The sequence below is a fragment of the Pristiophorus japonicus genome, chromosome 8 (assembly GCF_044704955.1).
Source record: "Pristiophorus japonicus isolate sPriJap1 chromosome 8, sPriJap1.hap1, whole genome shotgun sequence".
NCBI lineage: Eukaryota > Metazoa > Chordata > Chondrichthyes > Pristiophoridae > Pristiophorus > Pristiophorus japonicus.
In genome coordinates this window covers 7,365,033-7,382,582 of record NC_091984.1, presented here as the reverse complement: position 1 = coordinate 7,382,582, position 17,550 = coordinate 7,365,033, and the positions used below count along the sequence as shown (strand labels likewise).

General features: G+C 46.8%; 1 protein-coding gene across 2 annotated transcripts in view; it reads left to right on the top strand.

The window, feature by feature from the left end:
• The first annotated feature begins 9,810 nt into the window (after positions 1-9,810).
• LOC139268008 (netrin-G1-like) overlaps positions 9,811-17,550 on the top strand; it is a 45,264-nt gene continuing 37,524 nt past the window's right edge. For both annotated transcript variants that reach the window (XM_070885973.1, XM_070885974.1), the window contains exon 1: positions 9,811-10,214. In XM_070885973.1, the coding sequence (XP_070742074.1) occupies positions 9,972-10,214 (243 nt within the window). In that variant the 5' untranslated portion in view covers positions 9,811-9,971. The remainder of the gene's footprint in view (positions 10,215-17,550) is intronic.

The window sequence follows — 17,550 nt, the reverse complement described above, 5'->3', positions numbered from 1 at the left end:
ACTTTCAACTCCTTCCACATCTGTAGGTAAAATATGATCAATGTGAACAAACCTAACCAGTCCACGATCAAACATCTTGAGCAAATATGTATGAGGACCACATATCTTCACCACTTTTCCTGGTAACTACCTTAACCATTTATGGTGATGGTTCTTCACTTTCAACTTCTGATTTAATTTCACACTTCTCTCTCTTACTCTACCTCTATCATGGTTCCATTTAGATACTTCATAGTGGACTAACATGGTGCTCTCTATCAACTGGCTTTTACACTGCTTGAGTGCTGCATCACATTCTTCTGACCACTTCCAATGGATTTGATTTTTTCAACAGCTCATTCAGTGGATGTAACTCTGTAGCCAAATTTGGTAGGAACTTCTCATAATAGTTCAGAAGACAAAAAAAAGATCGAAGTTCAATGACATTCTTGAGAGTGGATGCATTTCTAATTGCATCCAGTTTTCCCTTGGTTGGATGTAAACCATCTTTGTCTACTCTGCCCTAAGTACTCCACTGAGTTTTGAAATAACTCACACTTGTGAGCAGTCACTCGTACTATGTGCTTCTCTAGCCATTTGAGCACTTCATTCAATATGTTATTATGGGTTTGCCTATTTGGTGCTGAAATTAGTATGTCATTTAAATAACATACTACACCTTCAATGCCTTGCAAAATCTGGTTCGTTACTCCTTGGAATATGGCAGGGGCGGAAGACACTCCAAATGGTAGCCCATTAAATTGATATAGGCCTAGATGAGTATTTATAGTCGAGCATGACTTGGACTTTTCATTTGGCTCCAATTGTAAGTCAGCATTTGTAAGATCTAACTTTGAGAAGACCTAACCACCTGTCAGTGTTGTGAACAAATCTTCTACATTTGGCAATGTATTGAGGAGATTACCCTCTAGAACCTGGTTTACAGTTACTTTATAATCACCACACAACCTTAGCTTACCATCGGACTTATGTACAACAAGAGTAGGTGCAGCTCAATTACATCGATCTATCTTAGAGATACTGTTCTCAGTCTCTAGTCTTTTGAGTTCTTGCTCAACTTTCTCCTTGAGTAAATATGCTATGGGACGTTGCTCGCAGTAAACTGGTCTAGAATCCTTCTGTACCCTGACATTCGCCTCGAAGCCTTGGATCGGACTATCTGTTTTGCAGAAAACCTTCGGATACTTCATGATGACATCATCCTTTGATGCAAATCTCATTTCAACACGAAAAATCTCGCTCCAATCCAGCTTCAGTGATCCCAACCAATTTCTACCTAGTAAGGCAGGCTTGTCTGCTGCCACTACTAAGAGAGGCAAACTCTGAAATTGAACCTTGTATTTCACCGGTATGGTAATACGACAAACCACAGGAATGTTCTCTCCTGAGTAGCCTCGCAGTTCTATCTTGGATTTCTCCAATGGGAAAATATGCAATTTGACGAGATATAGCGATTCTGGTACTACACTCACGGATGCACCAGTGTTGATTTCCATGGGTATCTTGGTTCCTGCAACATCTACTTGGATGGTGATGCATTTCGAATCGCTATCAGATAACTTCGTGATCCTGATGACATGTATCTCCTCGTCCTGTTGCTTTTCTTCCGTGCTATGTAGTCTCTGGGGATTTCTACTTAAAGCCTTGAAAGTTGGTTTACTCTTCAGTCGGCATGCCTTCGCAAGATGCCCAGTTTTCCTGCAGAAAAAACACTCTGCCTTCACATATGGGTAACTTTGAGCAATGTGTTGTCCCAGGCACCAATAGCATGACTTCAATATATTGTTACTTTGGACAGTTGCTGAGGCCTTGGGGCCCAACTGCCTTTTACTTTTAACCTGCAGACGATTCACTTCGGTTGTCTGACGACTGGAAATTATTGTGTTACTAACACAGATGAGGCTGCACACAGGGAAGTTAAAGTAACAGTGACCTCAGTCTTTAATAAGACACTCCAGAGTGAGGAACAGGCCTTAGGGGCCGGCTTATATATAGAGCTCACAAGGGATGCTGGGATCCCTTGGGACTTCAGGGGATGAGCTCTCTGGTGGCGGAACATGGGAGTGCATACTTTACAGATACACAACATCACTCACCCCCCAAATTCAAAGTGAAAACTATTTACAAGGTGAGGTGGTTGGGCGCCTCTTTCCCTGGTGGACCTCCTCGATACAAATGTCTGTTCTGGTGTGTTGGCTGTGCCCTCGCTGGGCTGGCGTGTTGTTGGCCCTGCAGGGCTGCTAGGTGAGCCTGGCCTTGCTGGGCTGTTGGGCATGATGGGTTCGATTTCCTGGTCCGGCGTGGTGTCGTTGATCCTTTGGGTGTGTGTTGTGGGCTCGAAAAAGGTGACGTCTGCTGTGGGTTGTTCAGGACAGTTTGTGAACCGCAGCCTCGTTTGGTCCAGGTGCTTTCTGCAAATTTGTCCATTGTCTAGTTTGACTACAAACACCCTACTCCCTTCTTTAGTTATCACCGTGCCCATGATCCACTTGGGACCATGTCCCTAGTTTAGCACATACAGATCAATTTCCCGTGACACAGTGGCGCGACCATCGTTTACATTTTGTTGCTGCCGCCTGCTCTCTACCTGATCATGCAGGTTCGGGTGAACCAGCGAGAGTCTGGTTTTAAGTGTCCTTTTCATGAGTAGCTCAGCCAGGGGCACCCCTGTGAGCAAGTGGGGTCTCGTGCGGTAGCTGAGCAGTACTCGGGACAGGTGGGTTTGGAGTGAGCCTTCTTTGACTCGTTTAAGGCTCTGTTTGATGGTTTGTACTACCCACTCTGCCTGCCCATTGGAGGCTGGTTTAAACGGGGCTGAGGTGACATGTTTGATCCCATTGCGGGTCATGAATTTTTTAAATTTGGCACTGGTGAAACATGGCCCCTTGTCACTGACCAGTATGTCAGACAGGCCGTGGGTGGCAAACATGGCCCTCAGGCTTTCAATGGTGGTGGTGGCGGTGCTTACTGATATTATTTCACATTCAATCCATTTTGAAAAAGAATCCACCATCACCAGGAACATTTTACCAAGAAACTGGCCCACATAGTCGACATGGATCATCGACCATGGTCTGGAGGGCCAGGACCACAAACTTAGTGGTGCCTCTCTGGGCGCGTTGCTCAACTGAGCACATACGCTGCATTGCCGTACACAGGACTCTAAGTCAGAGTCGGTACCAGGCCATCACACGTGGGATCTGGCTATCGCTTTCATCATTACTATACCCGGGTGTGTGCTGTGGAGATCCGAGATGAACGTCTCCCTGCCCTTTTTTTATCCCACAACAGGCAGTCTGCCTGAATGGACAGCTCGTCCTTTCGCCGCTGTAACGGCTTGATTAGCTCTTGCATTTCAACGGGGATGCTGGCCCAGATCCCATGCAGTACACAGTTTTTTACTAGGGACAGCAGACGATCTTGGCTGGTCCAAGTCCTAATCTGGCGGGCAGTGACAGGTGATTTATCATTTTCAAACACTTCCATGACCATTAACACGTCTGTGGGCTGCGTCACCATCAACAAGTTTGCAGGCTGCGCCATTTCCACCCCCTTGGTGGGCAATGGTAGCCGACCGAGAGCATCCGCACAGTTCTCGGTGCCTAACCTGTGGCGGATGGTATAGTTATACGCTGATAGCGCGAGTACCCACCTTTATATGTGGGCTGAGGCATTCGTATTTATCCCCTTGTTTTCAGCGAACAGGGATGTGAAGGGCTTGTGATCGGTTTCCAGCTCACATTTGAGGCCAAACAGGTACTGATGCATTTTCTTTACCCCGAACATATACGCTAATGCCTCTTTCTCAATCATGCTGTAGGCCCTCTCGGCTTTGGACAAGCTCCTGGAAGCACAGGCGAGAGGTTGCAACTTCCCTGCAACGTTAGCTTGTTGTAATATACACCCGACTCCGTACTACGACACGTCACTTGCTAGCACAAGTCTTTTACACGGGTTATATAATACAAGCAGTTTGTTGGACCATAAAATGTTTCTGGCTTTCTCAAAAGCAATTTCTTGGTTCTTTTCTCCACACCCAGTTCTCACCTTTGCGCAATAACTCTAAGAGGGTGCTTAACCCTGGTAGGAAATTACCTAAATAGTTGAGGAGTTCCAGGAACGACCGCAGCTCCGTGACGTTCTGTGTCCTGGGCGCATTCATGATAGCCTCTGTCTTGGCGTCTATGGGCCGAATGCCGTCAGCCGCGATCTTTCTTCCCAAAAACTCCATTCTGTTGCCATGAAGACGCATTTCGACCTCTTCAGCCACAGCCCTATGCGATCCAGTCGCTGGACGACCTCCTCCAGGTTTTGTAGGTGCTCGACGGTGTCGACCCATGACCAATATGTCGTCCTGAAAGACCACCGTGCATGGTACCGACTTGAGCATGCTCTCCATGTTTCTCTGGAAGATCGCTGCAGCCGACCAAATTCCAAACGGGCATCTGTTGTAGATGAACAGTCCCTTGTGCGTGTTGATGCAGGTGAGGCCCTTCAATGACACCTCCAGCTCCAGCGTCATGTAGGCCGAAGTCAGGTCAAGTTTGGTGAAATGTCTTGCCTCCTGCCAGCGTCGCAAATAGGTTGTCTGCCTTAGATAGCGGGTATTGGTCCTGTAGGGAGAAACGATTAATAGTTACTTTATAATCGCCGCAAATCCTGACCATGCCATCACTTTTGAGTACTGGAACAATCGGGCTGGCCCACTCGCTGATTTCCACTGGGGAGATGATGCCCTCGTGTTGCAGCCTGTCCAGCTCGATTTCCACTCTCTCCCTCATCATGTGAGGTACCGCTCGCGCCTTGTGGTGAATGGGTCGTGCCTCTTGGACCAAGTGGATCCGCAACTTCGCCCCAGAAAAGTTTCCAATGCCTGACTCAAAAAGGGAAGGAAATTTGTTAAGAACCTGGGTACATGAGGCCTCATCGACATGTGATAGCGCTCGAATGTCATCCCAGTTCCAGCGGATTTTGCCCAGCCAGCTCCTTCCAAGCAGTGTGGGGCCATCGCCTGGGTCAATCCAGAGTGGCAGTTCGTGCACCGTGCCCTCGTAGGTGATCTTGACCATGGTGCTGCCCAGGTCAGTGATAAACTCTTTGGTATACGTTCTCAGTTCCGTGTGGATAGGGCTCAGGGCTGGTCTGAATGCCTTGTTGCACCACAGTCTCTCAAACATCTTTTTACTCATGATGGATTGGCTAGCGCCAGTGTCCTGTTCCATGGCTACGGGTAAGCCATTCAGTTTTACGTTTAGCATTATATGTGGACATTTTGTCAAAAATGTGTGCACCCCGTGTACTTCAGCATCTGCCTTCTCTCTCTGGGGCTCAAAATTCCTTTGATCCACCATGGACCGATCTTGCTCTGCCAAGTGGTGGTTATTAGGTTTTGCAAAGCTTGCAGCTCGTTTGCAAGCTCGTTGGAGGTGCCCCATTATTCTACAGCTCTTGCAAACATACCCTTTGAAGCGGCATGAATAGGCTGAATGGAAGCCTCCACAACGCCAATAAGGTGTGAACTGCCTTGCATTCATCCTTTATTGGGGACTCTGAGTCATCTGGGTCATCTGAGGCCTGCTGGCAATTGCAGACTCGTAGTTTCTGCCCTATACATTTCTGCTCACGAGCACAGTTCCAGTTAATTTATGAACATTGCTAGCACTTGTGTGCTGAGAGATTTGTTTGGTGTTATCACTGGTGGATATAAATGCCTGTGCTATCGCAATAGCCTTACTGAGGGTCGGTGTCTCTACAGTCAAAAGTTTTCGTAGGATGGTCTCGTGGCCAATGCCCAGTACAAAAAAGTCTCTGAGCATTTGCTCCAGGTAGCCATCAAACTCACATTGTCCTGCAAGTCGCCTTAGCTCGGTGACGTAGCTCGCCACTTCCTGACCTTCAGATCGATGTTACGTGTGGAACTGATACCTCGCCATCAGCATTCTCTCCCTTGTGTTAAGATGCTCCTGAACCAGTGTACACAGCTCCTCATACGACTTATCTGTGGTTTTCACTGGAGTCAGAAGATTCTTCATGAGGCTGTAGGTCGGTGCCCCGCAGACTGTGAGAAGGACCGCTCTCCTTTTTGCAGTGCTTCCTTCTCCGTCCAGCTCATTGGCTACAAAATACTGGTCTAGCCATTCGACATAGGCTTCCCAGTCCTCACCCTCCGAGAACTTCTCCAGGATGCCCACAGTTTGCTGCATCTTTGCATTGGATTCGTATTCTCGTTGCCAGTTATTGTGTCCCTAACACAGATGAGGCTGCACACAGGGAGGTTAAAGTAACAGTGACCTCAGTCTTTAATAAGACACTCCAGTGTGAGGAAAAGGCCTGAGGGGCCGGCTTACATACAGTGCTCCCAAGGGATGCTGGGATCCCTTGGGTCTTCAGGGGATGAGCTCCCTGGTGGCGGAACATGGGAGTGCATGCTTTACAGATACACAACAGAAATGGTATGACATTCTCTGGAATATTGGTCAGCCTTTTCCATTGACATAACTATCTGACAAGCTAAATCAAAAGTCAAGTTAGGAGTTGTCAACAACTTTTTTCTGATTGTTTCATTTTTCATCCCACAAACAAAGTGGTCATGCAATGCTCGGTCCTGAAAGTTTATGAAATGACAGTGAATGGATAGCTTTTTTTAATGCTCCAATGTACTGACTGATATTTTAGTCAATTACCTGATCTCATGTTCGAAACTGATAAATTTCAGCAATTTCCAGGGCCTCAGGACTTTAATGCTGTTCTAACTTCCTTAGAATCTCCATAAGTGAGGTATCCTTTGGTTTGACGTGCACAAGCAACTTTTTAAGGGTTTCATACAACTCGGGGCCTTCTTCAGACAGGAAACTAGCCCGTTCTCTTTCCAACACCACCTGGCTATGGTTTTCATCATCGAGGACTTCAATGATACTATTCATAGTGAAAAACATTTCTAGCTGCTCCTCATACGCTCTGATAGTTTCATGGTCGCATTGAAACTCCCCCAAGTGCCCTATTATACCCATAGGCGTGGATATTTGGACGCTGGCAGTTCAGCCAAGTGTGCTTGTAATTTACCTTGGACATTCACCAACAAAAATATCAGCTAGGAAATCAAGAAATCCTATCGTTGTCGCCAATGTGATATATTCCTTACAATATCACAAACACTCAAAACTCCAAAGATGGCTGTTAACGCTGGAACTTGTCAGGTGACGTATTAGAATGGATAGAGGATTGGCTAACTAACAGAAAACAGAGAGTCACGATAAATGGTTCATTCTCTGGTTGGCAATCAGTAACTAGTGGGGTGCCGCAGGGATCAGTTCTGGGACCCCAACTATTTACAATCTATATTGATGACTTGGAAGAAGGAACTGAGTGCAATATAGCCAAGTTTGCTGACAATACAAAGATGGGAGGAGAAGCAATGTGTGAGGAGGACACACAAAATCTGCAAAAGGACATAGACAGGCTAAGTGAGTGGGCAAAAATTTGGCAGATGGAGTATAATGTTGGAAAGTGTGAGGTCATGCACTTTGGCAGAAATGATCAAAGAGCAAGTTATTATTTAAATGGAGAAAGATTGCAAAGTGCTGCAGTACAGCGGGACCTGGGGGTACTTGTGCATGAAACATAAAAGGATAGTATGCAGGTAGAGCAAGTGATCAGGAAAGCCAATGCAATCTTGGTCTTTATTGCAAAGGGGATGGAGTATAAAAGCAGGGAAGTCTTGCTGCAGTTATACAGGGTATTGTTGAGGCCACACCTGGAATACTGCGTGTAGTTTTGGTTTCCGTATTTACGAAAGGATATACTTGCTTTGGAGGCACTTCAGAGAAGGTTCACTAGGTTGATTCCGGTGATGAGGTGGTTGACTTATGAGGAAAGGTTGCGTAGGTTGGGCCTCTACTCAATGGAATTCAGAAGAGTGAATGGTGATCTTATTGAAACAGATAAGATTATGAGGGGGCTTGACAAGGTGGATGCACAGAGGATGTTTCCACTGATAGGGGAGACTAGAGCTAGGGGGCATAATCTTTGAATAAGGGGCCGCCCATTTAAAACTGAGATGAGGAGAAATTTCTTCTCTGAGGGTTGTAAATCTGTGGAATTCGCTGCCTCAGAGAGCTGTGGAAGCTGGGTCATTGAACATCTTTAAGACAGAAATAGACTGTTGCTTAAACGATAAGGCGATATGGGGAGCGGGCAGGGAGCTGGACCTGAGTCCATGATTGGACTGGCCATGATCGCAGGCTTGAGGGGCCGTATGGCCTACTCCTGCTCCTATTTCTTATGTTGTTATGTTCTTATGTCAATGTTGAATTTACAGCAATGGCTGCATTACCAGATATTACAAGTTTGTATTGGGGGTGTGATTGGTGATGATGAGTGTGTGTTGATGTGACTGGAGATGGTGAGTGTATGTTGGTGTGACTGGAGATGGTGAGTGTGTGTTGGGGGTGTGATTGGTGATGATGAGTGTGTGTTGATGTGACTGGAGATGGTGAGTGTATGCTGTGGGTGTGACTGGAGATGGTGAGTGTGTGTTGGTGTGACTGGAGATGGTGAGTGTGAGTTGGGGGTGTGACTGGAGATGGTGAGTGTGTGTTGGTGTGACTGAAGATGGTGAGTGTATGTTGAGGGTTTGAGCAGGAGGAGTGACGTCAGGTCCAGAAGGTGACTGTGGATTGTGATGCTCGAGCTGAAGGGGAACAGCATTGTAGCAGTTTGTAAAAGCCCGTGGTATTTATTACAGAAACTGGGTTATAAATATCCCCATTACTCGTCTGTATATCAGTCACAGCCCAGAGTAACATCTTGTGTCATAAAACAGGCCGTGGGAGAGTCACCAAACTCGGAGTGTATCAGTGTTTAAAGGGGAATTTTAAAAATCAATAATTACAATAATTTTGTTTTTCCAGTGTGAGTTATGGCTGAGATTGAGGTGAGATGATGGAGGAAGGAGAATAGATTTTGCTTTTGCAGTTCCTCCCCCTCCCCTGTAGGAGCTGACTCAATCCCACTCCAGAGACTCGAGCCTAGAATCCAGGGAGTGCTGCACTGTCAGAGGGGCAGTACTGAGGGAGTGCTACACTGTCGGAGGGTAAGTACTGAGGGAGTGGTGCACTGTCGGAGGGGCAGTACTGAGGGAGTGCTGCACTGTCGGAGGGTAAGTATTGAGGGAGTGCTGCACTGTCAGAGGGTAAGTACTGAGGGAGTGGTGCACTGTCGGAGGGGCAGTACTGAGGGAGCTCTACACTGTCTGAGGTGCCATCTTTTGCATGAGGCATTAAACTTAGGCTCCGTCTGCCCTCTCTGGTGGATGTAAAAGATCCCATGGCCCTATTTTGAAGAAGAACAGGGAATTTCTCCCCGGTGTTGGCCAATATTTGTCCCTCAACCAACGTCAATAAATATAGGATAATTGGCCATTTGTCTCTTTAGGGATCATAACGACTGTCAGTTAGCCGCTTCCTGTTGGCTGCTATGATTCTTAGCTGGCGATTATTCCTGCAGCCAATGGGAGTCAGAGTCTGAGATTGGGGATTGAAGGTCAAAGGTCAGGAGCAGCACCTGTTCTCAAATGCATTGATTTTATTTCTCCCCTAACAGGGAACTGATGCCAGAAGGAAGAGATGATCGATGGGAAACAGACTCTGGTCAGGAGACAGTCATCTCATTTGGTCCCAGTACTGACTGACCAACCAATCAGAACATCTATCTGACACAGTGAACAGCTGGGGAAAATAGCTGGAGTCCCAACACCCGGCACATCTGCACCGACACTGGGAAAATAGCTGGAATCCCAAGACCTCAAACATCTGCACCAACACTGGGAAAACAGTTGGAATCCCAACACCTGGAACACCTACAAGCACCGAGATGGCCTCTCTCTGAGCGGGGTCCAGTCGGAGTGGAGACTCCCTGGAATCACCCCCAGATGGACCGAGAACCCCCTCGCTGAGCGGGGTCCAGTCAGAGCGATGCGTCTGTCCGGTTTGTTGCCTCTTCAGGCCCTTTGGGCGGCTCTGTCTCTCGCCGCGCAGCACTTCCCGTCCTGGGGTCACTATGACCTGTGTAAGGCTCAGCTTCACTGGGACCAGGGGATGAGTTGGGATTACATGGCTTGCCAGCCCGAGGCCACCCTGCTCACCAGGTTCCTGAAGGTCAGCTTGGATCCCGCCGACAGTACATGTGGAGAGACTCCCGAGATGTACTGCTCGCTGGTGAGTAGAAGCCTTTCTGAGACAGCCTCTGTTGTGTGTGTGGTGCTGTGAATGGACGCTCACTGAACGGTCTTTATCAAAGTCAATTCCATCCAAACTCCTATATTTGCTTCATTAACAGAGGCATCGAGTTCAAAAGCAAGGGAGTTATGGTGAACCTTTACAAATCACTGGTTAGGCCCCAGCTGGAGTATTGTGTCCAATTCTGGGCAGCGCACTTTAGGAAGGATGTCAAGACCTTGGAGAGGGTGCAGAGAGGATTTACCAGAATGGTACCCAGGAAGTGAGACGTTAGTTATGTCGAGAGACTGGAGAAGCTGGGATTTTTCTCCTTCGAGCAGAGAAGGTTAGGGGGAGATTTAATAGAGGTGTTTAAAATCATGAAGAGATTTGATCGAGTAAATAAGGAGAAACTGTTTCCAGTGGCAGGAGGGTCGGTAACCAGAGGACACAGATTGAAGGTAATTGACAAAAAAGCCACGGGGGGAGATGAGAATTTTTTCAAGCAGCGAGTTTTTATGATCTGGAATGTGCTTAAAGGGAATTGTAAGCAGATTGAATAATAACAGTCACAAGGGAATTGGATAAATACTGGAAAAGGAGATGTTTGGAGAGCATTGGGGTAAGAGCAGGAGAGTGGGACTAATTGGATATTTCTGAGCTAGTGGCAGAGAGAGACGATATTAATGGGAGGAGGATACAGAGATTGGGATGTGTGTAGGGCTGGAGGGGGTTACAGGGATAGGGAGGGGAGTAGGGTGAGAGGGGGTTACAGGGATAGGGATGAGTGTAGGGTGGGAGGAGGTTACAGGGATATGGTGGAGTGTAGGGTGGGAGGGGTTTATAGCGATAGGGAGGGTTGTAGGGTGGGAGGAGTTACAGGGTTAGGGAGGGGTGTAGAGTGGGAGGGGTTACAGGGGTAGGGAGGGGTGTAGGGTGGGAGGGGTTACAGAGATAGGGAGGGGTATAGGATTGTAGGGGGTTACAGAGATAGGGAGAGGTATATGGCTGGATGGGGTTACAAAGATAGGGAGGGCTTTTGGGCTGGAGGGGGTTACAGAGTTAGGGAGGAGTTTAGGGCTGGAGAGGGTTACAGAGATAGGGAGGGGTGAGGCTATGCATTGATTTCAAAATGAGGATGAGAATTTTAGAATTGAAGCGTTGCTGGACTGGAGGCCAATGTCGGTCAGCGAGCACAGGGGTGATGGGTGAACGGGACTTGGTGTGTGTCAGGATATGGGCAGCAGAGTTTTGGATGAACGTACAGAGGGAACACGGTGGGACGCCGGCTGGGAGAGTGTTGGAATAGTCGGGTTGAGAGGTAACAAAGGCAAGGATGAGGGTTTAAGCAGCAGTTGAGGAAGGGGCAGAGATGGGCGATGTGACTGAGGTGTAAGTAGGTGGTCTTGGTGAAGGAGGAGATATGGGGATGGAATAACAGTCTGATAAGTTGCATTTAGTGGAACAGTGAGGAGATGCAACACTGCTGGACTGAACAGGAAAGGTCAGGACAGTTAAACCCCAAAACTCACTGCTTCCCAGTGTCGCACCGTAAGGGGGGCAGTGTTTGTAAAATTAGACACGGTAATAGATGTGAGGAGGGTGGTCCAATGTTTATAAACACCCCCGAGAGCCCCTGACCCTGTGTCTGAGCCCTGTCCCATATCCCCAGTTGGAAATATGTCATTGAGATGTAAATTCAGGCCTGTTTCTAAATGTTAATTATCCTCTTGGTGAGTTAATCGTCTCCTCAGGATAAATGGTTCCGACATCACTGTTAGAGGGAAAACTCCTTGTTTAATAACCAGCTGTATGTTTCAGCAATAATTGAAATGTATAATTTATTGCAGAACATGCAGTTTATCGGAGGGAATTATTCTCCAGCTCAATTAGTGATCTGTTATAAAAACTATCCAAGTCTTTGATGTAAACCTTCCAACTGTTGCATATTGCACTACGTGTGTGTGAAACACTGTCCGGACCCAGTGAGACCAGACTAGGTGTTACTGTGTCAATCTCACACCCCAGGACATCCCAAAGCTTCACAGCTAATGAGGGACTGTGTGAATTGGCAATCTTTTTCGTTCATCGATAAAAACGATCTGAATTTATGGGCCTTTATCCCGTGGTTTGCATAGTTTAATATGGAGCAGTTTTTGACACGTGTACTCGCTGCTTCTTTGCCAATCTGTTCCATCTCCGGAACTTCTATTCCCTGATTCTGTATTCACTGTGAGTGGGTGAGTGAGACGGAAAGACTCCAGGGTGAGAGTGGATTCAGACTGTGGCTGTAACCTTGGTGCAAAGACACGAACTCCTGCTCAGATGCTGCTGTGTCGAACGTACAGGGGTGTGGTGGGACAGCGCTTCATAGAAACAGAAAATTTACAGCGCGGAAGGAAGATATTTCGGCCCATCTTGTCCATGCCGGCCAACAAAGAGCTTTCCAACCAAATCCCACTTTCCAGCTCTTGGTCCGTAGCCCTGTAGGTTATGGCACTTCAAGTGCACTTCCAAATATTTTTAAATGTGGTGAGGTTTTCTGCCTCTATCACCCTTTCAGACAGTGAGTTCCAGATCCCCACCTCCATCTGGGTGAAAATTTGGCCCCTCAAATCCCCTCTAAATCTCCTACCAATTACTTTAAATCTATGTAAAAAAAGGGATGAGGTCCTACGAAACGAATTTAAGGAGCTAGGAGCTAAATTAAAAAGTAGGACCTCAAAAGTAGTAATCTCGGGATTGCTACCAGTGCCACGTGCTAGTCAGAGTAGGAATCGCAGGATAGCGCAGATGAATACATGGCTTGAGCAGTGGTGCAGCAGGGAGGGATTCAAATTCCTGGGGCATTGGAACCGGTTCTGGGGGAGGTGGGACCAGTACAAACCGAACGGTCTGCACCTGGGCAGGACCGGAACCAATGTCCTAGGGGGAGTGTTTGCTAGTGCTGTTGGGGAGGAGTTAAACTAATATGGCAGGGGGATGGGAACCAATGCAGGGAGACAGAGGGAGACAAAAAGGAGGCAAAAGCAAAAGACAGAAAGGAGATGAGGAAAAATGGAGGGCAGAGAAACCTAAGGCAAAGAACAAAAAGGGCCACTGTACAGCAAAATTTTAAACGGACAAAGGGTGTTAAAAAAATAAGCCTGAAGGCTTTATGTCTTAATGCAAGGAGTATCCGCAATAAGGTGGATGAATTAACTGTGCAAATAGACGTTAACAAATATGATGTGATTAGGATTACGGAGACGTGGCTCCATGATGATCAGGGCTGGGAACTCAACATCCAGGGGTATTCAACATTCAGGAAGGATAGAATAAAAGGAAAAGGAGGTGGGGTAGCATTGCTGGTTGAAGAGGAGATTAATGCAATAGTTAGGAAAGACATTAGATTGGATGATGTGGAATCTATATGGGTAGAGCTGCAGAATACCAAAGCGCAAAAAACGTTCGTGGGATTTGTGTACAGACCTCCAAACAGTAGTAGTGATGTTGGGGAGGGCATCAAACAGGAAGTTAGGGGTGCATGCAATAAAGGTGCAGCAGTTACAATGGGTGACTTTAATATGCACATAGATTGGGCTAGCCAAACTGGAAGCAATACGGTGGAGGAGGATTTCCTGGAGTGCATAAGGGATGGTTTTCTAGACCAATATATCGAGAAACCAACAAGGGGGGAGGCCATCTTAGACTGGGTGTTGTGTAATGAGAGAGGATTAATTAGCAATCTCATTGTGCGAGGCCCCTTGGGGAAGAGTGACCATAATATGGTGGAATTCTGCATTAGGATGGAGAATGAAACAGTTAATTCAGAGACCATGGTGCAGAACTTAAAGAAGGGTAACTTTGAAGGTATGAGGCGTGAATTGGCTAGGATAGATTGGCGAATGATACTTAAGGGGTTGACTGTGGATGGGCAATGGCAGACATTTAGAGACCGCATGGATGAATTACAACAAATATACATTCCTGTCTGGCGTAAAAATAAAAAAGGGAAGGTGGCTCAACCGTGGCTATCTAGGGAAATCAGGGATAGTATTAAAACCAAGGAAGTGGCATACAAATTGGCCAGAAATAGCAGCGAACCCGGGGACTGGGAGAAATTTAGAACTCAGCAGAGGAGGACAAAGGGTTTGATTAGGGCAGGAAAAATGGAGTACGAGAAGAAGCTTGCAGGGAACGTTAAGGCGGATTGCAAAAGTTTCTAAAGGTATGTAAAGAGAAAAAGGTTAGTAAAGACAAACGTAGGTCCCCAGCAGTCAGAATCAGGGAAAGTCATAACGGGGAACAAAGAAATGGCAGACCAATTGAACAAGTACTTTGGTTCGGTATTCACTAAGGAGGACACAAACAACCTTCCGGATATAAAAGGGGTCAGAGGGTCTAGTAAGGAGGAGGAACTGAGGGAAATCTTTATTAGTCGGGAAATTGTGTTGAAGGCCGATAAATCCCCAGGGCCTGATGGACTGCATCCCAGAGTACTTAAGGAGGTGGCCTTGGAAATAGCGGATGCATTGACAGTCATTTTCCAACATTCCATTGACTCTGGATCAGTTCCTATCGAGTGGAGGGTAGCCAATGTAACCCCACTTTTTAAAAAAGGAGGGAGAGAGAAAACAGGGAATTATAGACCGATCAGCCTGACCTCAGTAGTGGGTAAATTATGGAATCAATTATTAAGGATGTCATAGCAGCGCATTTGGAAAATGGTGACATGATAGGTCCAAGTCAGCATGGATTTGTGAAAGGGAAATCATGCTTGACAAATCTTCTGGAATTTTTTGAGGATGTTTCCAGTAAAGTGGACAAAGGAGAACCAGTTGATGTGGTATATTTGGACTTTCAGAAGGCTTTCGACAAGGTCCCACACAAGAAATTAATGTGCAATGTTAAAGCACATGGGATTGGGGGTAGTGTGCTGATGTGGATTGAGAACGGGTTGTCAGACAGGAAGCAAAGTGTCGGAGTAAATGGGTACTTTTCAGAATGGCAGGCGGTGACTAGTGGGGTACTGCAAGGTTCTGTGCTGGGGCCCCAGCTGTTTACATTGTACATTAATGATTTAGACGAGGGGATTAAATGTAGTATCTCCAAATTTGCGGATGACACTAAGTTGGGTGGCAGTGTGAGCTGCGAGGAGGATGCTATGAGGCTGCAGAGTGACTTGGATAGGTTAGGTGAGTGGGCAAATGCATGGCAGATGAACGATAATGTGGATAAATGTGAGGTTATCCACTTTGGTGGTAAAAACAGAGAGACAGACTATTATCTGACTGGTGACAGATTAGGAAAAGGGAAGGTGCAACAAGACCTGGGTGTCATGGTACATCAGTCATTGAAGGTTGGCATGCAGGTACAGCAGGCGGTTAAGAAAGCAAGTGGCATGTTGGCCTTCATAGCGAGGGAATTTGAGTACAGGGGCAGCGAGGTGTTGCTACAGTTGTACAGGGCCTTGGTGAGGCCACACCTGGAGTATTGTGTACAGTTTTGTTCTCCTAACTTGAGGAAGGACATTCTTGCTATTGAAGGAGTGCAGCGAAGATTCACCAGACTGATTCCCGGGATGGTGGGACTGACCTATCAAGAAAGACTGGATCAACTGGGCTTGTATTCACTGGAGTTCAGAAGAATGAGATGGGACCTCATAGAAACGTTTAAAATTCTGACGGGTTTAGACAGGTTAGATGCAGGAAGAATGTTCCCAATGTTGGGGAAGTCCAGAACCAGGGGTCACAGTCTGAGGATAAGGGGTAAGCCATTTAGGACCGAGATGAGGAGAAACCTCTTCACCCAGAGAGTGGTGAACCTGTGGAATTCTCTACCACAGAAAGTAGTTGAGGCCAATTCACTAAATATATTCAAAAGGGAGTTAGATGAAGTCCTTACTACTCGGGGGATCAAGGGGTATGGCGAGAAAGCAGGAAGGGGCTACTGAAGTTTCACGTTCAGCCATGAACTCATTGAATGACGGTGCAGGCTAGAAGGGCTGAATGGCCTGCTCCTGCACCTATTTTCTATGTTTCTATGTTTCTATGTAATCTACGTCCCCTGGTTGTTGACCCCCCTACTAAGAGAAATAGGTCCTTCCTATCCACCCAATGTAAGCTCCTCAATTTTATATACTTCAATAAGGTCTCCCCTCCACCTCCTCTGTTCCAAGGAAAACAACACCAGCTGATCCAATCTGTCCTCATGGCTAAAATTCTCCAGTCCATGCAACATTCTCGTAAAACTCCACTGTACCCTCACTAGTGCAGTCACAGCTTTCCTGTAATGTGCTGACCAGAACTGCACACAGTACTCTAGCTCGGTTTTAAGTGGCGTTTTATATAGTTCAGGCATAACCTCACTGCACTTGTATTCTAAGGGAATTATTCCGTATGCCTTCTCAAACACCTTATCTACCTGGCCTGCTACCTTCAGGATCTGTGGACATGCACTCCAAGGTTGCTTTGTTCCTCTACACTGCTCAGTGTCCTACCATTTAATGTGTATGCCCTTGCCTTTTTCGACCTCACACTTCTCCGGATTGAATTCTATTTAGAAACATAGAAACATAGAAAATAGGTGAAGGAGTAGGCAATTCGGCCCTTCGAGCCTGCACCACCATTCAATATGATCATGGCTGATCATTCACCTCAGTACTCCTTTCCCGCTTTCTCTCCATACCCCTTGATCCCTTTAGCCATAAGGGCCATATCTAACTCCCTCTTGAATATATCCAATGAACTGGCATCAACAACTCTCTGTGGCTGGGAATTCCACAGGTTAACAACTCTCTAAAAGTGAAGAAGTTTCTCCTCATCTCAATCCGAAATGGCCTACCAGTTATCCTCAGACTGTGTCCCCTAGTTCTGGACTTGCCCAACATACAGAACGTTCTTTCCGCATCTAACCTGTCCAGTCCTGTCAGAATCTTATACGTTTCTATGAGATCCCCTCTCATCCTTCGAAACTCCAGTGTATAAAGGCCCAGTTGATCCAGTCTCTCCAGCCATCCCTGGAATCAGTCTAGTGAACCTTCGCTGCACTCCCTCAACAGCAAAAACGTCCTTCCTCAGATTAGGAGACCAAAACTGAACACAATATTCCAGGTGAGGTCTCACCAAGGCCCTGTACAACTGCAGTAAGACCTCCCTGCTCCTATACTCAAATCCCCTAGCTATGAAGGCCAACATTCCATTTGCCTTCCTCACTGCCTGCTGTACCTGCATGCCAACTTTCAATGACTGATGAACCATGACACCCAGGTCTCGTTGCACCTCCCCTTTTCCTAATCTGCCGCAATTCAGATAATATTCTGTCTTCGTGTTTTTGCCCCCAAAGTGGATAACCT